The sequence below is a fragment of the Molothrus aeneus genome, chromosome 30 (genome assembly GCF_037042795.1).
Source record: "Molothrus aeneus isolate 106 chromosome 30, BPBGC_Maene_1.0, whole genome shotgun sequence".
Taxonomy (NCBI): Eukaryota; Metazoa; Chordata; class Aves; order Passeriformes; family Icteridae; genus Molothrus; species Molothrus aeneus.
In genome coordinates this window covers 2,510,722-2,527,193 of record NC_089675.1, presented here as the reverse complement: position 1 = coordinate 2,527,193, position 16,472 = coordinate 2,510,722, and the positions used below count along the sequence as shown (strand labels likewise).

General features: G+C 71.0%; 2 protein-coding genes across 3 annotated transcripts; both read left to right on the top strand.

Moving 5' to 3' along the window:
* Positions 1 to 53: 53 nt before the first annotated feature.
* Positions 54 to 1,399, top strand: LOC136567822 (basic proline-rich protein-like). Its single transcript, XM_066567573.1, has 2 exons — positions 54 to 58; positions 592 to 1,399. The coding sequence occupies exons 1-2, from the start codon at positions 54 to 56 to the stop codon at positions 1,397 to 1,399; spliced, it is 813 nt and encodes a 270-aa protein (XP_066423670.1).
* B4GALNT1 (beta-1,4-N-acetyl-galactosaminyltransferase 1) lies at positions 845 to 16,197 on the top strand. 2 transcript variants are annotated; one of them, XM_066567693.1, is made up of 12 exons: positions 845 to 922; positions 1,362 to 1,427; positions 2,940 to 3,143; positions 3,877 to 4,059; positions 4,647 to 4,753; positions 5,374 to 5,411; positions 5,642 to 5,822; positions 7,289 to 7,432; positions 9,005 to 9,192; positions 11,121 to 11,261; positions 12,521 to 12,758; positions 14,345 to 16,197. In XM_066567693.1, exons 3-12 carry the CDS (start codon positions 2,941 to 2,943, stop codon positions 14,557 to 14,559), a joined length of 1,638 nt encoding a protein of 545 aa, XP_066423790.1. In that variant the 5' UTR covers positions 845 to 922; positions 1,362 to 1,427; position 2,940; the 3' UTR covers positions 14,560 to 16,197. The 2 variants fall into 2 exon arrangements, with proteins under 2 accessions (XP_066423790.1, XP_066423789.1); XM_066567692.1 differs by having other exon boundaries at positions 889 to 922; positions 2,936 to 3,143.
* The last annotated feature ends 275 nt before the right edge of the window (positions 16,198 to 16,472 follow it).

The following is a 16,472-nucleotide window of genomic DNA, read 5'->3' as shown; positions in this document are numbered from 1 at the left end:
CCGGAGCCCGCGCGGGCGGCAGCCAATGGCGAGGCGGGGCGCGGCCGGCCGCCATGACGTAAGGCCTGGCGGTTCCCCATTGGCCGAGGGGGATGCAGGCGATCCCCGCGCGCTGATTGGCCGAGAGCGCCGAGCATCCCGGGGGAGATCATGTGATTACCGGAACCGGGAGGGGGCTCGGCGGGGAGGGACGGGCGGGGACCTCGAGAGAGCGGGGTCGGCCCCGGCGCCATTCCCCGGCCCTGGAGCCCCCTCTGTTGAGCCGGCGTCCTTCTGATCCCGCCCAAACCGCTCCGAGCCCCCCGGGACCCCTGAGACCCCCGGGACCCCTCAGCCCCCCCCGGGACGCCTGAGCCCCCCCAGGCCCCTGAGCCCCCCAGGCCCCTGAGCCCCCCGGGACCCCTGAGTCCCCCCCGGGGCCCCTGAGCCCCCCAGGCCCCTGAGCCCCCTCAGGACCCCCCAGCTCCCCCGGGACCCCTGAGACCCCTGAGCCCCCGGGACTCCTCAGCTCCAAGGACCCCTGAGTCCTCGGGACCCCTCCTCGCTCCCTCACCCCCCTGGCAGCCCCCCGAATCTGCCCACCCCCCCCAGCTCCGAGCCCCCGCCCCCTCCCGGTGCCGGCAGAGCCCGGGCCGGGCCCCCCCGCGCCCCCCCGGTCAATGGGGCCGTTGTGCGCCCCGCGCGTGGGCACAAAGCGCTGCCTGAGGCCGCCGCACCGGGGGGGCTGATCCCGGCCCGACCCCCCCCCCGCCCCTCCCCCCCTCCGCCGCCTCTCCCCCCCCCCCCCGCACCCTCGCCCCGCCCCTCCCGGGGCTGCGGCGGTGCCGTTCCACACCGGGGCCGCCGGGGGCGCCCTCGCCGCCCGCTCCGGTGCCGGTGCCGCTTGCGGCCGCGGAGCGCCGGGATCCGCCAGCGGAGCCAGGTAGGGCCGGGGCCGCTCCTGTCGCGACGTGTCGCGATGGGGGATGGATGGCACCTGCCGCTGCCCCGCGGCTGCGACATCGCCGCCTCTGGCCCCAGACACCCCCAAACCCCGCATCCCGCGGCACCCCCCGCATCCCGCGGGCCCCCCCGGCATCCCCGCATCCCCGGGCCCCGCTGCCCGAACAGTCCCAGCCCCCCCGAGCCCCGCATCCCCCGAATCCCCCCGGTACCCCCAGGCCCCTCCCTGCCCCCCCCCGGGCCCCCCGGTACCCCCAGCCCCTCCCACGTCACGTCTGCCCCGGGCCCTGCCTTGGCCGAGCCCTCGGGGGGAGCCCCGGGAGGGGCGGGGGCGGCCCCCGTGCGGCCACACCCCGGGGGGGGTGGGGGGGATCCCGGGGTTCGGCCCCCCCGCCCCGACACTGTCCCCTTGTCCCCAGGCCGGTGCTGCGGGGGCAGAGCCATGAGGGAGGGCTGAGCCCCTCCGGAGCTGCGCCCACCCCCAGGTGAGGGCACGGGGGGTACTGGGAGCACTGGGAGCACTGGGAGATATTGGGAGAATTGGGGGCACTGGGAGCACTGGGAGATATTGGGAGAATTGGGGGGACCTGGGGGCACTGGGAGAACTGGGGGGACTGGGCGGCAGTGGGAGAACTGGAAGATATTGGGAGAATTTGGGGCACTGGGAGAATTGGGGGCACTGGGAGAATTGGGGGCACTGGTTTGCACTGGGAGAATTGGGGGCACTGGGAGCACTGGGGAGGGATGGAGGGATCCAAGCACAGCAGAAAGGGGGAACTGGGGGGGGGTACTGGGATGAACTGGGATGAACTGGGATGAACTGGGATGAACTGGGACATGGGAGTGCTGGAGGCAGAGCAGGGACTGAGGGACCGTGCACGGCACTGGCGGCACTGGTTTGTACTGGGAGTCCCTGGGGAGTTCTGTGGGCACTGGTTTGTACTGGGAGGTGTCGTGGACACTGGTTTGTACTGGGAGTTACCGGGAGTCCCTGGGATGTGCTGCGGGCACTGGTTTGTACTGGGAGGTGCTGTGGGCACTGGTTTGTACTGGGAGATGCTGTGGGCACTGGTTTGTACTGGGAGGTGCTGTGGGCACTGGTTTGTACTGGGGATGCTGGGTGGCAGCAGGAGGCACTGGGGGCACTGGGAGGAGCTGGGTTGTACTGGGGACACTGGGGGGCACTGGGAGTGTCTGGGTTGTACTGGGGGGTACTGGGGGCACTGGGAGGGGCTGGGTTGTACTGGGGACACTGGTGACACTGCTGTCACTGCTGTCACTGGGAGGCTCAGGGCATCACTGGCAGGAGCTGGGAGGGGCTGGGTTGCCCAGGTGACACTGGGGACACTGGGGGACACTGGGAGGGGCTGGGTTGCCCTGGTGACACTGGGGACGCTGAGAGGAGCTGGCTTGCCCTGGGGGCACTGGTGACACTGGGGGGCACTGGGAGGGGCTGGGTTGTACTGGGGGCACTGGGGGGCACTGGGAGGGGCTGGGAGGGGCTGGGTTGCCCTGGTGACACTGGGGACACTGAGAGGGGCTGAGTTGTACTGGGGGTCACTGGGGGACACTGGGGGTCACTGGGAGGGGCTGGGTTGTACTGGGGGCACTGGGGGCGCTGGTGACACTGGGAGGGGTTGGGCTGCCCTGGGGGGCACTGGGAGGGCCTGGGTAGTACTGGGGACACTGGGAGGGGCTGGGTCGCCCCAGGGTCCCTGCAGTGACCCTGTCCCTGTCCCCAGGCAGGATGTGGGGGTCCCCGCAGTGACACTGGGGGCCTTGGGGGTCCCTGCAGTGACACTGGGGGCACTGCGGGTCCCTGCAGTGACCCTGTCCCTGTCCCCAGGCAGGATGCAAGGGTCCCTGCAGTGACACTGGGGGACACTGGGGGGCACTGGGGGTCCCTGCAGTGACACTGGGGGGCACTGGGGGGCATTGGGGGTCCCCGCGGTGACACTGGGGGTCCCCGCGGTGACCCCGTCGCTGTCCCCAGGCAGGATGCGGGGGGCGCAGCGGGCTCTGTGCCTGCTGCTGGTGGCCTCGGCCTCGCTGGCCGCGCTCTTCCTGCACCTCTGGGTCCCCAAGGGCCCCCCCAGCGTGGACCTGCGCCGCCCCCCCCCCGAGCGGCTGCCGCCCCCCCTGCCCCCCCCCGGCCGCGCCTACCCCCACGTGCCCTTCCGGGTCAAGGAGGAGGTCATGGAGTAAGGAGGGGGCACCCAGGGGTGGGGGGCACCCATGGTTTGGGGCCTGGGAACGCCGGGGCTGGGGTACCGGGGAGGGTGGGGGTACCCAAGGGGGGGGTACCTAAGAGTGGGGGGCACCGAGGGGGTACCCAAGGGCGGGGGACACTGGGAGGGTGGCACCTGCAGGGTGGGGGTACCCAAGGGTGGGGGGTACCCAAGGATGGGGGCACTCGGGGTTGAGGGCACCCCAGGACGGGGCTGTGGCTCCCATGGGGCACCCGTGGGTGAGGGCACCCAAAAACGGGGACACCCCAGGGTGGGGTGTTGGGGGTAGCGGGGGAGGGGCGATGGGCGGTGCCAGGGCGGTGCCAAAGGTGGTGCCAGGGTGGGTCAGGGCTGGGGGGGGCGGCAGGGGGGGCTGGAAGGTGGCAGCAGTTGCCAGGGGGGTGACACGTGGGGACAGGGAGGGACGGGAAGGGTCGGGGTGGTGACACGCAGGGACAGGAGGTGCCAGGGAGGTGCCAGGGCGGTGCCAGGCAGGGACAGGAGGTGCCAGGGCGGCACCAGGGCGGTGCCAGGCGGGGACAGGCAGGGACAGGAGGTGCCAGGGCGGTGCCAGGGCGGTGCCAGGGCGGTGCCACGTGGGGACAGGCAGTGACAGGAGGTGCCAGGGCGGTGCCAGGGCAGTGCCGCTCCCCATGGCGCGGCTGTAGCCTCGCTGCTGTCGGTGACAGCGGCCCTGTCGCGACAGGCTGCTGCCCAGGAACGGCTGCTCGTGCGAGGCGGAGGCGGAGGCGGGGCTGGCGCTGCCGCTGCACCGGCGCCTCTTCGGGCCCGGCCCGGCGGGGCTGGACTTCGCCAGCGCCTTCGCCCCCGGGGAGCGGCCGCGGCAGCTGCGGGAGCGGGAGCGCGAGTACCGCAACTACCGGAACCGGTGAGCGCGGAGAGACCCCCGGGAATCAGAGCGGGAGCGACCCCGGGGCTCAGAGCAGGAGGGACCCAGGGGCTCAAAACGGGAGCGACCCCCGGGGCTCAGAGCGGGAGCGACCCCCGGGGCTCAGAACAGGAGGGACCCCGGGGCTCAGAGCGGGAGCGACCCCCGGGACTGAGAGCGGGAGAGACCCCCGGGGCTCAGCCCAGGAGGGATCCCCGGGATTCAGCCCAGGAGCGACCCCCGAGACTCGGAGCGACCCCCGGGATTCAGAGCGGGATCGACTCCCGGGAATCAGCCCGGGAGCGACCCCGGGGCTCAGAGCGGGAGCGACCCCCGGGAGTGAGAGCAGGAGCGACCCCTGAGACTCTGAGCGGGAGCGATCCCCGGGGTTCAGAGCGTGAGAGACCCCCGGGAGCGACCTCCGGGAATCAGAGCGGGAGCGACCTCCGGGAATCAGAGCGGGAGCGACCCCCGGGGCACCGCAGGACCCCGCGCCCAGCACGGGGGGGGGAGGCCGGGACCCCCTGGGCGGGTGTGGGAACCCCCGGGAGCCCCGGCTGAAGCCCCGGTGCCCCCCACCCCCGCAGGGTGCAGACCCCCGCGGACCGGCTGCTGATCGTCCCGGCCAACTCCCCGCTGGAGTACCCGGCGCAGGGGGTGGAGGTGCGGCCGCTGCAGACGGTGCTGGTGCCCGGTGAGGGGGCGCGGGGACGGGCACGGGGCTGGGGGGGCACCGGCTCAGGGAGGGGGGCATGGGGAGGGCACAGGATGGGGGAAACAGGATGGGCACCCCACTGGGGGTGTGGGAGCTCCTTCCAGTGCCCCCCAGTAGAACAACACAGGGTCGGGGGGGCACGGGGATGGGGGGGATGTCCCTGGGCAGGGGGGACCCCCGGGTGGCTCTGAGGGCGGGGCACGGGGCTGGGGGGGCACCGGGTCAGGGAGGGGGGCATGGGGAGGGCACAGGATGGGGGAAAATGGGGGATGTGGGAGCTCCTCCCAGTGCCCCCAGTGCCCCCCAGTAGAACAGCACAGGGTCGGGGGGGGCACGGGGTTGGGGGGCGCCGGGTCAAGGAGGGGGGCACGGGGGGGGCGAGGGGGAGGGCACAGAACGGGGGAAACGGGGGGTGTGGGAGCTCCTCCCAGTGCCCCCCAGTTCCCCCAGTGCCCCTTGGTGTCCCCCAGTAGAACCGCCCAGGGTCGGGGGGGGGCACGGGGTTGGGGGGCACCGGGTGGCTCTGGGGGGGGGGGCACGGTCAGGGGGTCCCCGCGGGGGTCTCCGGGCCTCACCCCCGTGTCGCGCCCCCCCCTCAGGGCTCAGCCTGCAGGCGCCGCCCAGGAACAGGTACCAGGTGAGGGCGAGGGGGGGCACGGCGAGGGGGCGTGGCTTGACCGCAATAGGCGGGGCCTGCTGGAAATAGGCGGGGCCTGTCCGCTCTGTGGGCGTGGCCACTGAGAATGGGGGTGGGCGGGGCCGTGGAGTGACCGCGCCGGGTTTGTCGCGCACCCCCCCCCCCCCGTGCGCCCCCTCCCCGTTTTGGGGGGTCCCTGCCGTGCCCCCCCCGTGACGTGCCGCCCCCAGGTGAACCTGACGGCCTCGCTGGGGACGCTGGCGGTGGCGGCCGAGGTGGAGGGCGTGGCGCTGCGGGGGGAGGGGCAGCCGCACCTGTCCTTGGCCGCCGCCCACCTGGACCACCTGAACCGGCAGCTGCAGTTCGTGACCTACACCAACACCCAGTTCCACCCCGACACCGCCGACATCGGTGCGTACGGGGGGCTCAGCCCGGGGCCCTGGCACCCCCAGAGTCACAGAGCCCCGCGCTCCTGGCACCCCCGGCACCCCCAGAGCCCTGGGAATCCCTGGCACCCCCAGAGCCCTGGCACTCCCGGAACCCCCAGAGCCCCAGAGCCCTGGCACCCCCAGAGCCCTGGCAACCCCGGCACCCCCAGACCCACGCTCTCCTGAGACCCCCAGAGCTTTGGCACCCCCAGCGCCTCCAGCGTCCCCAGAGCCCCGGACCCCCGGCACCCCCAGCCCCTGGGACCCCCAGATCCCCAGAACCCTGGACCCCCGAGCTCCTGGGACCCCCAGCTCCTGGCCCCTCCAGACTCCCAGAGCCCTGGCACCCCCAGCACCCCCGGAGCCCCTCATTCCTGGCACCCCCAGCACCCCCGGAGCCCCTCGTTCCTGGCACCCCTGGAGCCCCTCGTTCCTGGCCCCCCCAGGACGTGGCTGACCCGTGGGAACTCCAGCACTTCTGGGATCCCCTGGACCCCCCCGAGCCCCCCTGGCTGCCCTGGATGCCCAGTTCCTCCCGACACCCCCGGACCCCCAGTGCCCACAGGGACACTCGGGGTATCCCTGGGACACTCATTGGGATCCCCAGTGCCCTCAGGGACATTTGGGGTACCCCCAATGCCCACAGGGACACTCGTGGGATCCATGATACCCACAGGGACACTCGGGGTACCCCTGAGACCCACAGGGACATCCCCGGATCCCCAATGCCTTCAGGGACACTTGGGGAATCTCTGGGACACTCGGGGTACCCCCAATACCCACAGGGACATTTGGGGCATCCCCAAAACCCACAGGGACATTCGTGGGACCCCCAATGCCCACAGGGACACTCATTGGGATCCCCAGCGCCCTCAGGGACATTTGGGGTACCCCTAATGCCCACAGGGACACTCGGGGCATCCCCCATGCCCGCAGGGACACTCAGGGTATCTCTGGGGCACTCGGGGTACCCTCAATGCCCACAGGGACACTCGGGGTACCCCCAATACCTACAGGGACACTCGGGGTACCCTCAATGCCCCCGTCGTTCCCAGTGTCTCCCGGTGACCCCGCCTCTGGCAATCCCCGCCTCCCCCCGTGCCCCCCGTGCCCCCCATGCCCCCAATGCTCCCCGTGCCCCCAGTGCCCCCTCTCCCCCCAGTACCCCCCATTCTCCCAATGCCCCCAATGCCCCCCTCTCCTCCCGATGCCCCCCAGGCCCCAATGCCCCCTGTGCCCCCCTCTCCCCTCCGCCCCCCGTGCCCCCCAATGCTCCCCGTGCCCCCCAATGCCCCCCTCTCCCTCCATGCCTCCCTCGCCTCCCGTGCCCCTCCTAGCCCCGATACCCCCGATGCTCCCCAATGCCCCCGGTGCCCCCGATGCCCCCGGTGCCCCCCGGTGCCCCCGGTGCCCCCGGTGCCCCCTGCCCAGCCCCAGCTCGCCCTGCAGTGCAGTTCTCCACCGACGGTCACTCCGCCGCCTTCGCCATCCGCATCCGGCACCCGCCCACGCCCCGCCTGTACGGCCCGGGCGGCGACGGCGACAGCGACGGGGACGGGGACGGGGACGGGGACAGCGACAGCGGGGACGGGGGTGAGCACCGGGCTGCGCCCCGAGACCGGCCTGCCCTGCTCCCAGTGCTCCCAGTGCTCCCAGTGCTCCCAGTGCTCGTGGGGCTCCCTCCCAGTGCCAGAGTCCCAGTGTTCCCAGTGTCCCCAGTGCTAGAATCCCAGTACTCCCATTGCTCCCAGTGTCCCCAGTGCCCCGATCCCAGTGTTCCCAGTGCCCCCAGTCCCAGTTCTCCCAGTACCCCCAGTGCCAGAGTCCCAGTGCTCCCAGTGCAGTGCAGGCTCCCAGTGCTCCCAGTACCCCCAGTGCCCTGATCCCAGTGCTCCCACTGCTCCCAGTGCCCCCAGTACCCCCAGTGCCAGAATCCCTGTGCCCCCAGTACCCCCAGTGCCAGAATCCCAGGCTTCCCAGTGCAGATTTCCAGTGCCCCCAGTGCCAGAATTCCAGTGTCCCCAGTGCCCCCAGTGCCAGAATCCCATTGCTCCCAGCACTCCCAGCACTCCCCGCCCCCCCAGTTCGGGCTCCCAATGCTCCCAGTTCAGGCTCCCAGCACTCCCAGTCCCCCCAGTTCAGACTCCCAGCATTTCCAGCACTCCCAGTTTGGGCTCCCAGTGCTCCCAGTTCAGCTCCCAGTGCTCCCAGCACTCCCAGTTCAGGTTCCCAGCACTCCCAGCCCCCCCAGTTCAGACTCCCAGTATTCCCAGCACTCCCAGTTTGGGCTCCCAGTGCTCCCAGTTCAGCTCCCAGTGCTCCCAGCACTCCCAGCCTCCCCAATTCAGCTCCCAGAGCTCCCACTGCTCACAGTGCCCCCAGTTCAGCTCCCAGCACTCCCAGTTCAGGTTCTCAGCACTCCCAGTCCCCCCCAGTTCAGCTCCCAGTGCCCCCAGTGCTCCCAGAGTTCTCAATTCAGCTCCCAGTCTCCCCCAGTTCGGACTCCCAGCATTCCCAGCACTCCCAGTTCAGCTCCCAGTGCTCCCAGCACTCCCAGTTCAGGTTCCCAGCACTCCCAGCCCCCCCAGTTCAGGTTCCCAGCACTCCCAGCCCCCCCAGTTCAGCTCCCAGCCCCCCCAGTTCAGACTCCCAGCATTTCCAGCACTCCCAGTTTGGGCTCCCAGCACTCCCAGTCCCCCCAGTTCAGCTCCCAGTCCCCCCAGTTCAGTTCCCAGCCCCCCCAGTTCAGACTCCCAGCATTTCCAGCACTCCCAGCCCCCCCAGTTCAGCTCCCAGTGCTCCCAGTTCAGGCTCCCAGTGCTCCCAGTTCAGTTCCCAGCTCCCCCCCAGTTCAGATTCCCAGCATTTCCAGCACTCCCAGTCCTCCCAGTTCAGCTCCCAGTGCTCCCAGCCCCCCCAGTTCAGCTCCCAGCACTCCCAGTGCTCCCAGCCCCCCCAGTTCAGCTCCCAGCCCCCCCCCCCCCGGTTCAGACTCCCAGCATTTCCAGCCCTCCCAGTTCGGGCTCCCAGTGCTCCCAGTGCTCCCAGTTCGGGCTCCCAGTGCTCCCAGTGCTCCCAGTTCGGGCTCCCAGTGCTCCCAGTGCTCCCAGTGCTCCCAGTTTGGGCTCCCAGTGCTCCCAGTGCTCCCAGCCCATCTGCCCCCAGGGTACAACATCTCGGCGCTGGTGACCGTGGCCACCAAGACGTTCCTGCGCTATGACAAACTGCGGGGCCTCATCGCCAGCATCCGCCGCTTCTACCCCTCGGTCACCATCGTGGTGGCCGATGACAGCCAGAGACCCGAGCCCCTGGCAGGGCCACACCTGGAGCACTACCTCATGCCCTTCGGCAAGGTGGCACCTCGGGGACAGGGCAGGGGACACGGGATGGGCAGGGACACAGAACAGGGGACACGGGAGGGTGGCAGGGACACAGACAGGGGACACGGGATGGGCAGGGACACAGACAGGGGACACGGGAGGGCGGCAGGGACACAGACAGGGGACACAAGATGGTGGCAGGGACACAGACAGGGGACACGGGAAGGTGGCAGAGACACAGACAGGGGACAGAGGAGGGCGGCAGGGACACAGACGGGACATGGGAGGGTGGCAGGGACACAGAACAGGGGACACGGGAGGGTGGCAGAGACACAGACAGGGGACACAGGAGGGCGGCAGGGACACAGGGGACACGGGAAGGTGGCAGGGACACAGAACAGGGGACACGGGAGGGTGGCAGGGACACAGACAGGGGACACAGGAGGGCGGCAGGGACACAGACAGGGGACACAAGATGATGGCAGGGACACAGAACAGGGGACACGGGAAGGTGGCAGAGACAGACAGGGGACACGGGAAGGTGGCAGGGACACAGGGGACATGGGAGGGTGGCAGGGACACAGACAGGTGACAGAGGATGGGCAGGGACACAAACAGGGGACACGGGATGGGCAGGGACACAGACAGGGGACACAGGAGGGTGGCAGAGACAGACAGGGGACACAGGAGGGCGGCAGGGACACAGAACAGGGGACATGGGATGGGCAGGGACACCTGCAGGGGACATGGGAGGGTGGCAGGGACACAGGGGACACGGGAGGGTGGCAGGGACACAGAACAGGGGACACGGGATGGGCAGGGACACCCACAGGGGACACGGGAGGGTGGCAGGGACACAGACAGGGGACACGGGATGGGCAGGGACACAGACAGGGGACACAAGATGGTGGCAGAGACACAGAACAGGGGACACGGGAAGGTGGCAGAGACACAGACAGGGGACACGGGATGGGCAGGGACACAGACAGGGGACACAAGATGGTGGCAGGGACACAGACAGGGGACACGGGAAGGTGGCAGAGACACAGACAGGGGACACAGGAGGGCGGCAGGGACACAGAACAGGGGATATGGGATGGGCAGGGACACCTGCAGGGGACATGGGAGGGTGGCAGGGACACAGACAGGGGACAGAGGATGGGTGGCAGGGACACCCGCAGGGGACATGGAATGGGCAGGGACACCTGCAGGGGACATTCGATGGACAGGGACACCGACAGGGGACCCGGGAGGGTGGCAGGGCTGGGGTCCCCGGGGATGGGGGACACGGGGGGACCCTGGAGAAGGGGGACATGAGGGGATCCCAGGAAAGGACACACGGGGTCTGTCAGAGCTGTGGGGTCCTGGAGAAGGGGACACGAGTCCTGGAAGAGCCAGTGGTCCCTGGGGTTGGGGACATGGGGGGATCCCAGGGAAGGGGGACACAGGGATCTGTCAGGGCTGTGGGGTCCCAGGATGGGACACATGGGGTCTGTCAGGGCTCTGGGATCTCAGCCATGGGGCACACGGGGTCTGTCAGGGCTGTGGTACCCAGGGTGGGCACACGGGGTCTGTCAGGGCTGTGGTAGCCAGGGATGGGCACACGGGGTCTGTCAGGGCTGTGGTAGCCAGAGTGGGCACACGGGGTCTGTCAGGGCTGGGGGATCCTGGGATGGGCACACAGGGTCTGTCAGGGCTGGGGGATCCTGGGATGGGCACACAGGGTCTGTCAGGGCTGGGGGATCCTGGGATGGGCACACGGGGTCTGTCAGGGCTGGGGGATCCTGGGATGGGCACACGGGGTCTGTCAGGGCTGGGGGATCCTGGGATGGGCACACGGGGTCTGTCAGGGCTGTGGGGTCCCAGGATGGGCACACGGGGTCTGTCAGGGCTCAGGGTGGCACCGCGGGCACTGCGGGTGCGGGGCCGTGCCTGAGGCTCCGCGCTGCCCCCCCTGGCAGGGCTGGTTCGCCGGGAGGAACCTGGCGGTGTCGCAGGTGACCACCAAGTACGTGCTGTGGGTGGACGATGATTTCATCTTCACGGCCCGCACGCGGCTGGAGAAGCTGGTGGATGTGCTGGAGAGAACCAGCCTGGACCTGGTGCGGGCACGGCGGGCACCGGGGCACCGAGGGGCACGGGGGGTGGAGGGTACAGGGGGCATGGGGGGCTACAGGGGGGGCTGCAGGGGGCATGGGGACATGGGGGCTACAGGGGATACAGGGGGCACCAGGGGTGAGGGGCACCGGGGGGGCTCCAGGGGTAATGGGGGGCTTCAGGGGCATGGGGGGCACGGGGGGGCACGGGGGGGTGGGTACAGGGGGTACCGGGGGCTGCAGGGGGCACCGGGGGGCACGAGGAGCAGGGGGTATGGGGGGCGGCATAGGGGGTGGAGGGTACAGGGTGCTGCAGGGGCACCGAGGGGCACGGGGGACATAGGGGGTATGGGGGGTACTGGGGGCACCGAGGGGCACGGGGGACATAGGGGGTGGAGGGTACAGGGGGCACTAAGGGGCACGGGGGGCATAGGGGATACAGAGGGTACCGGGGGCTGCAGGGGCACCGAGGGCAGGGGGCACGGGGGGCTCCACGGGCTACCGGGAGGGCTGCAGGGGGCACGGAGGAAGGGGGTGCCACAGGCAGGGCCCTGTGGTTCCTGTGCCCAGTGGGGGAGTCCCAATGCCCAGGTGGGGGCTCGGGGGGGTCCCGGTGCCCAGGTGCTGGCACAGCCCCATCCCATCCCATCCCATCCCATCCCATCCCATCCCATCCCATCCCATCCGTGGGCAATGCCAGGCGGTCCCGGGGGTCTCTGGGGGGTCCCGGGTGTCCCCCCAGGCGTCTCTGGGGTGTCCCTGGCGGTCCCGGGCTGTCCCGGGCGATCCCAGTGCTCCCGTGGGTCCCGGGCACTCCCGTGGGTCCCGGGCTGTCCCGGGCGATCCAGGCGGTCCCAGCCGATCCAGGTCGATCCCGGCGGTCCCGGGCAATCCCGGCCGATTCCGGGCGGTCCCCGGTGCTCCCGTGGATTCCGACCTGTCCCCGGTCGATCCCGATACCCCCTGGCGGTCCCGGGCTGTCCCGGGCTATCCCAGTGCTCCCGGTGGTCCCGGCCGCTCCCGGTGCTCCCGTGGGTCCCGGGCTATCCCGGGCAGTCCCGGCGGTCCCGGTGGTTCCGTGTGTCCCGGGCAGTCCCGGCCGCTCCCGGTGCTCCTGTGGGTCCCGGCCGCTCCCGGTGGTTCCGTGGGTCCCGGGCTATCCCGGGCAGTCCCGGCCGCTCCCGGTGCTCCCGTGGGTCCCGGGCAGTCCCGGGCAGTCCCGGCGGTCCCGGTGCCCCCTCCCCACGGCGGCGCTGTGCCCGCAGGTGGGCGGCGCGGTGCGGGAGATCACCGGTTACACCACCACGTACCGGCAGAGGCTGAGCGTGCGCGGGGGCGGCGCGGGCGGGGATTGCCTGCGGACCCGGCCCGGCTTCCACCACCGCCTCGCCGGATTCCCCGCCTGCGTGGTCACCGACGGCGTCGTCAACTTCTTCCTGGCCCGCACCGACAAAGTGCGCCAGGTGGGCTTCGACCCCCGCCTGCGCCGCGTGGCGCATCTCGGTGAGCGCCGGGGAAACGGGAACGGGGCTGGGGGTGCCCGAGGGGGCTGGGGGCGCCTGAGGGGGCTGGGAGTGCCTGAGGGGGCTGGGGGGCTTGAGGGGTTTGGGGGGTCTGGGGGGGCTGGAAGTGCCTGAGGGGTTTGGGGGGTCTGGGCGGTGTGGGGGGTCTGGGGGGCCTGAGGGGTTTGGGGGTGCCTGAGGGGGCTGGGGGCGCCTGAGGGGTTCGGGGGGTCTGGGGGGGCTGGGGGCGCCTGAGGGGGCTGAGGGGGCCTGAGGGGGCTGGGGGTGCCTGAGGGGTTTGGGGGGTATGGGGGGTTTTGGGGGGTCTGGGGGTCGGTCTAAGGGGGTCCCAGGCGGTGCTTGAGGGGTTTTGGGTGCCTGAAGGGTTTGGGGGGTCTGGGGGGTCTGGGGATGCCTGAGGGTTTTGGGGGATCTGGGGGAGCTGGGGGTGCCTGAGGGGGCTGGTGGTGCCTGAGGGGTTTGGGGGGTCAGTCTAAGGGGGTCCCAGAGGGTGCCTGAGGGGGCTGGGGGTGCCTGAGGGGTCTGGGGGGTTTGGGGGGCCTGGGGGTGTCCAAGGGGGCTGGGGGTGCCTGAGGGGGCTGGGGGTGCCCGAGGGGTTTGGGTGATCTGGGAGTCTGGGCGTGCCTGAGGGGTTTGGGGGGTCTGGGGGTCAGTCTAAGGGGGTCCCAGGGGGTGCCTGAGGGGGCTGGGGGTGCCTGAGGGGTTTGGGGGTGTGGGGGTGCCTGAGGGATCTGGGGGGTCTGGGGGTCAGTCTAAGGGGGTCCCAGAGGAGTGTCCGAGGGGTCTGGGGGTGCCCAAGGGAGTGGGGGTTGCCTGAGGGGTTTGGGGGTGCCTGAAGGGTTTGGGGGGTCTGGGGGGTCTGGGGGTCAGTCTAAGGGGGTCCCAGGGGGTGCTTGAGGGGTTTGGGGGTGCCTGAAGGGTTTGGGGGGTCTGGGGGTGCCTGAGGGGTCTGGGGGGACTGGGAGAGCCTGAGGGGTCTGGGAGTCCCAGAGGGGTCTGGGGGGTCTGGGGATCAGTCTAAGGGGGTCCCGAGGGGTCTGGGGAGTCCTGGAGGAGGAGGGTCCTGGGGGTTTTGGGGGTCCCGAGGGGTCTGGGGGCTCAGTCTGAGGGGTGCCAGAGATAAGGGGGGTGCTGGGGTCCCCCATAATTCAAAGGATCAGAGATGAGGGAGGATCCTGGGGTAGCCCACAATTCAGGGGGTCAGAGATAAGGTCATAAACCCCCACAATTTGGGGGGTCAGAGATAAGGGGGGTGCTGGGGTCCCCCACAATGGGATCAGGGGTTAGGAGGGTGTTGGGGTCCCCTAGAAGGGGGTCAGGGATAAAGGGGGTGCTGGGGTCCCTCACAATGGGAACAGGGATACGGGGGGTGCTGGGGTCCCCCACAATGGGATCAGGGATTAGGGGGGTGCTGGGGTCCCCCTGAAGGGGATCAGGGGGTCAGAGCTAAGGGGGACACTGGGATCCCCCACCCCCATGGCCCCACGGGATCAGGGTCAGGCCCAGGCACCCCAGGCCACCTCTGAGCCCATTTTTGGGGGTGCCCCCTGCACCCCCCTCCCCCAGAATTCTTCATCGACGGCCTGGGGGTGCTGCACGTGGGCTCGTGCGAGGACGTGGTCGTGGACCACGCGTCCAAGCTGGCGCTGCCGTGGCGGCGCTCGGAGGGGGAGCGCCAGTACAACCGCTACCGGTACCCGGCCGCCCGCGACGACAGCGTGCGCCTCAAGCAGCGCCTCTTCTTCTACAAGAACCGCTTCAAGTGCATGGCCGGCGACTAACGGGGACACCGGGACACCGGGAGGGGACACCGGGACACCGGCGACACCAGGGACACCGGGCGGGGACACCGGGACACCGGGCGGGGACACCGGCGACACCGGGAACTCTGGGCGGGACACCGGGGCTACCCCGGGCCGGGCCAGCAGGCACGGACACCCCGGGGACACCGGGCATGGTCACCAGGCAGGGACACCGGAGCCACCACGGTCACCGGGCGGGGTCACCCTGGAGCCACCGAGCGGGAACACCTCGGGGACACCGGAGCCACCATGGTCACCGGGCAGGGTCACCCCGGAGCCACTGAGCGGGGACACTGGGCATGGTCGCCAGCAGGGACACCGGAGCTACTGGGGCCACCAGGCGGGGTCACCCTGGAGCCACTGAGCGGGGACACCTCGGGGACACCGGGCATGGTCACCAGGCGGGGACACCGGAGCCATCGGGGACACCGGGCATGGTCACCAGGCAGGGACACGGGAACCATCGGGGCCACCGGGTGGCGTCACCCCAGGGACACCGAGCGGTGACACCCCAGGACACCCCGGAGCCACCGGGCCAGGCCAGCAGGCAGGGACACCAGGCAGGGCCACCGGGGACACCACGCCGGGACACCCCGGGGCCACCGGGCGTGGTCACCAGGCGGGGACACCGGAAGCCATCGGGGCCACCGAGCGGAGTCACCCCGGGGCCACCGGGCGTGGTCACCAGTCCTGGCCAGCCCTGGGCACTGCGGGGCCACCAGCGCTGCCACCCCCGGCAGTGGTGACCATGCCTGGTGACACCAGGCCACCACCCCCAGACGGGACACGCCAAGGACATCGCTGAGCCCCGGCCACTGCTGGCCAGCCCTGGGTGCCTCTGAGCTGCTGGCGCTGCGGTGGTGCCACCCCCGGGGGGTGACACAGAGGTGGCACCGGGTCACCACCCACAGGGAGGTCACAGGACGTGCCAAGGACATCGCTCAGCCCCGGGCTGCTGATCCCCCCGGCCACATCAAGGGTCACTGCTGATGGCCACCCCTGCGGTGTCCCCAGAGCCACCCCCAGGGCCACCGAGCCCAATGGGCCACCCCTGCAGTGTCCCCAGAGCCACAACCAGGGGCCACTGGCCACATCTGGGTCACCCCCAGGGCCACCAGCCCTAACGGGCCACCTCCTGTGGGCCACCCTGTGATGTCCCCAGAGCCACAACCGTGGCTACTCCATGGGCCACCCCCAGGGCCACCATTCCAGGGCACCAACCCCGGGGCACTCCTGGGGTGGCTCTGCCCCCTTTGGGCCACCCCCACTCCCGGGGTGCCCACAGGGCCACTGGGTGACACAGGGGTGGCAGCTCCAGGGCCACTGCCACCATGGGCCACCTCAAGTGTCACCCCCTCCATGGGCCACCATCTGTGGGACACCCCCAGGACCTCCCCCCGCCCTGTGGCCACGCCCAGGGTCATCCCCAGGGTCACCCCCAAAGTCACCCCCAAGGCCACCCCCGGGGTCACCCCCAGGGCCACCACTGAGTGCCACCCCCCAGGGCCACCCCCAGGGCCACTGCCATGGGCCACCACCCAGTGCCATCAGACCGGGTCCCCATTGTCCCCCCGCCCCCCCGCGGTGTTTTTAGCTCTTTTGTACTTTGGGGGGGGGGGGGTGGTGGTGGCGGGGTCGCACCGGGTCCCCTCCCCCCCCCCCCGTTGTCCCCACTCCGTTTTCTACCGCCCGCCCCTCCCCCCGCTGCCGCCAGGATTTTTGTGCCAAGTCTCGGCCCCTCCCCCCACCCCTCGGGACCCCCCCGGGGTGGGTGGGGGAGGGGCTGGGGGAGGGGCTGCCCCCCCCCCCGCCCTTTTCTACCCAATGGATGGTGAGATTTTAACCAGCCCGAAATCGGCCTCGTGCTTCTGGAACGGGGGGAGGGGCTTGGG

Coding starts and splice junctions, on each gene's coding strand:
- B4GALNT1 (XM_066567693.1), top strand. CDS start 2,941: ATGCGGGGGGCGCAGCGGGCTCTGTGCCTGCTGCTGGTGGCCTCGGCC. Junction 3,144..3,876: donor GTCAAGGAGGAGGTCATGGA/GTAAGGAGGGGG, acceptor CTGTCGCGACAG/GCTGCTGCCCAGGAACGGCT. Junction 9,193..11,120: donor ACCTCATGCCCTTCGGCAAG/GTGGCACCTCGG, acceptor CCCCCCTGGCAG/GGCTGGTTCGCCGGGAGGAA.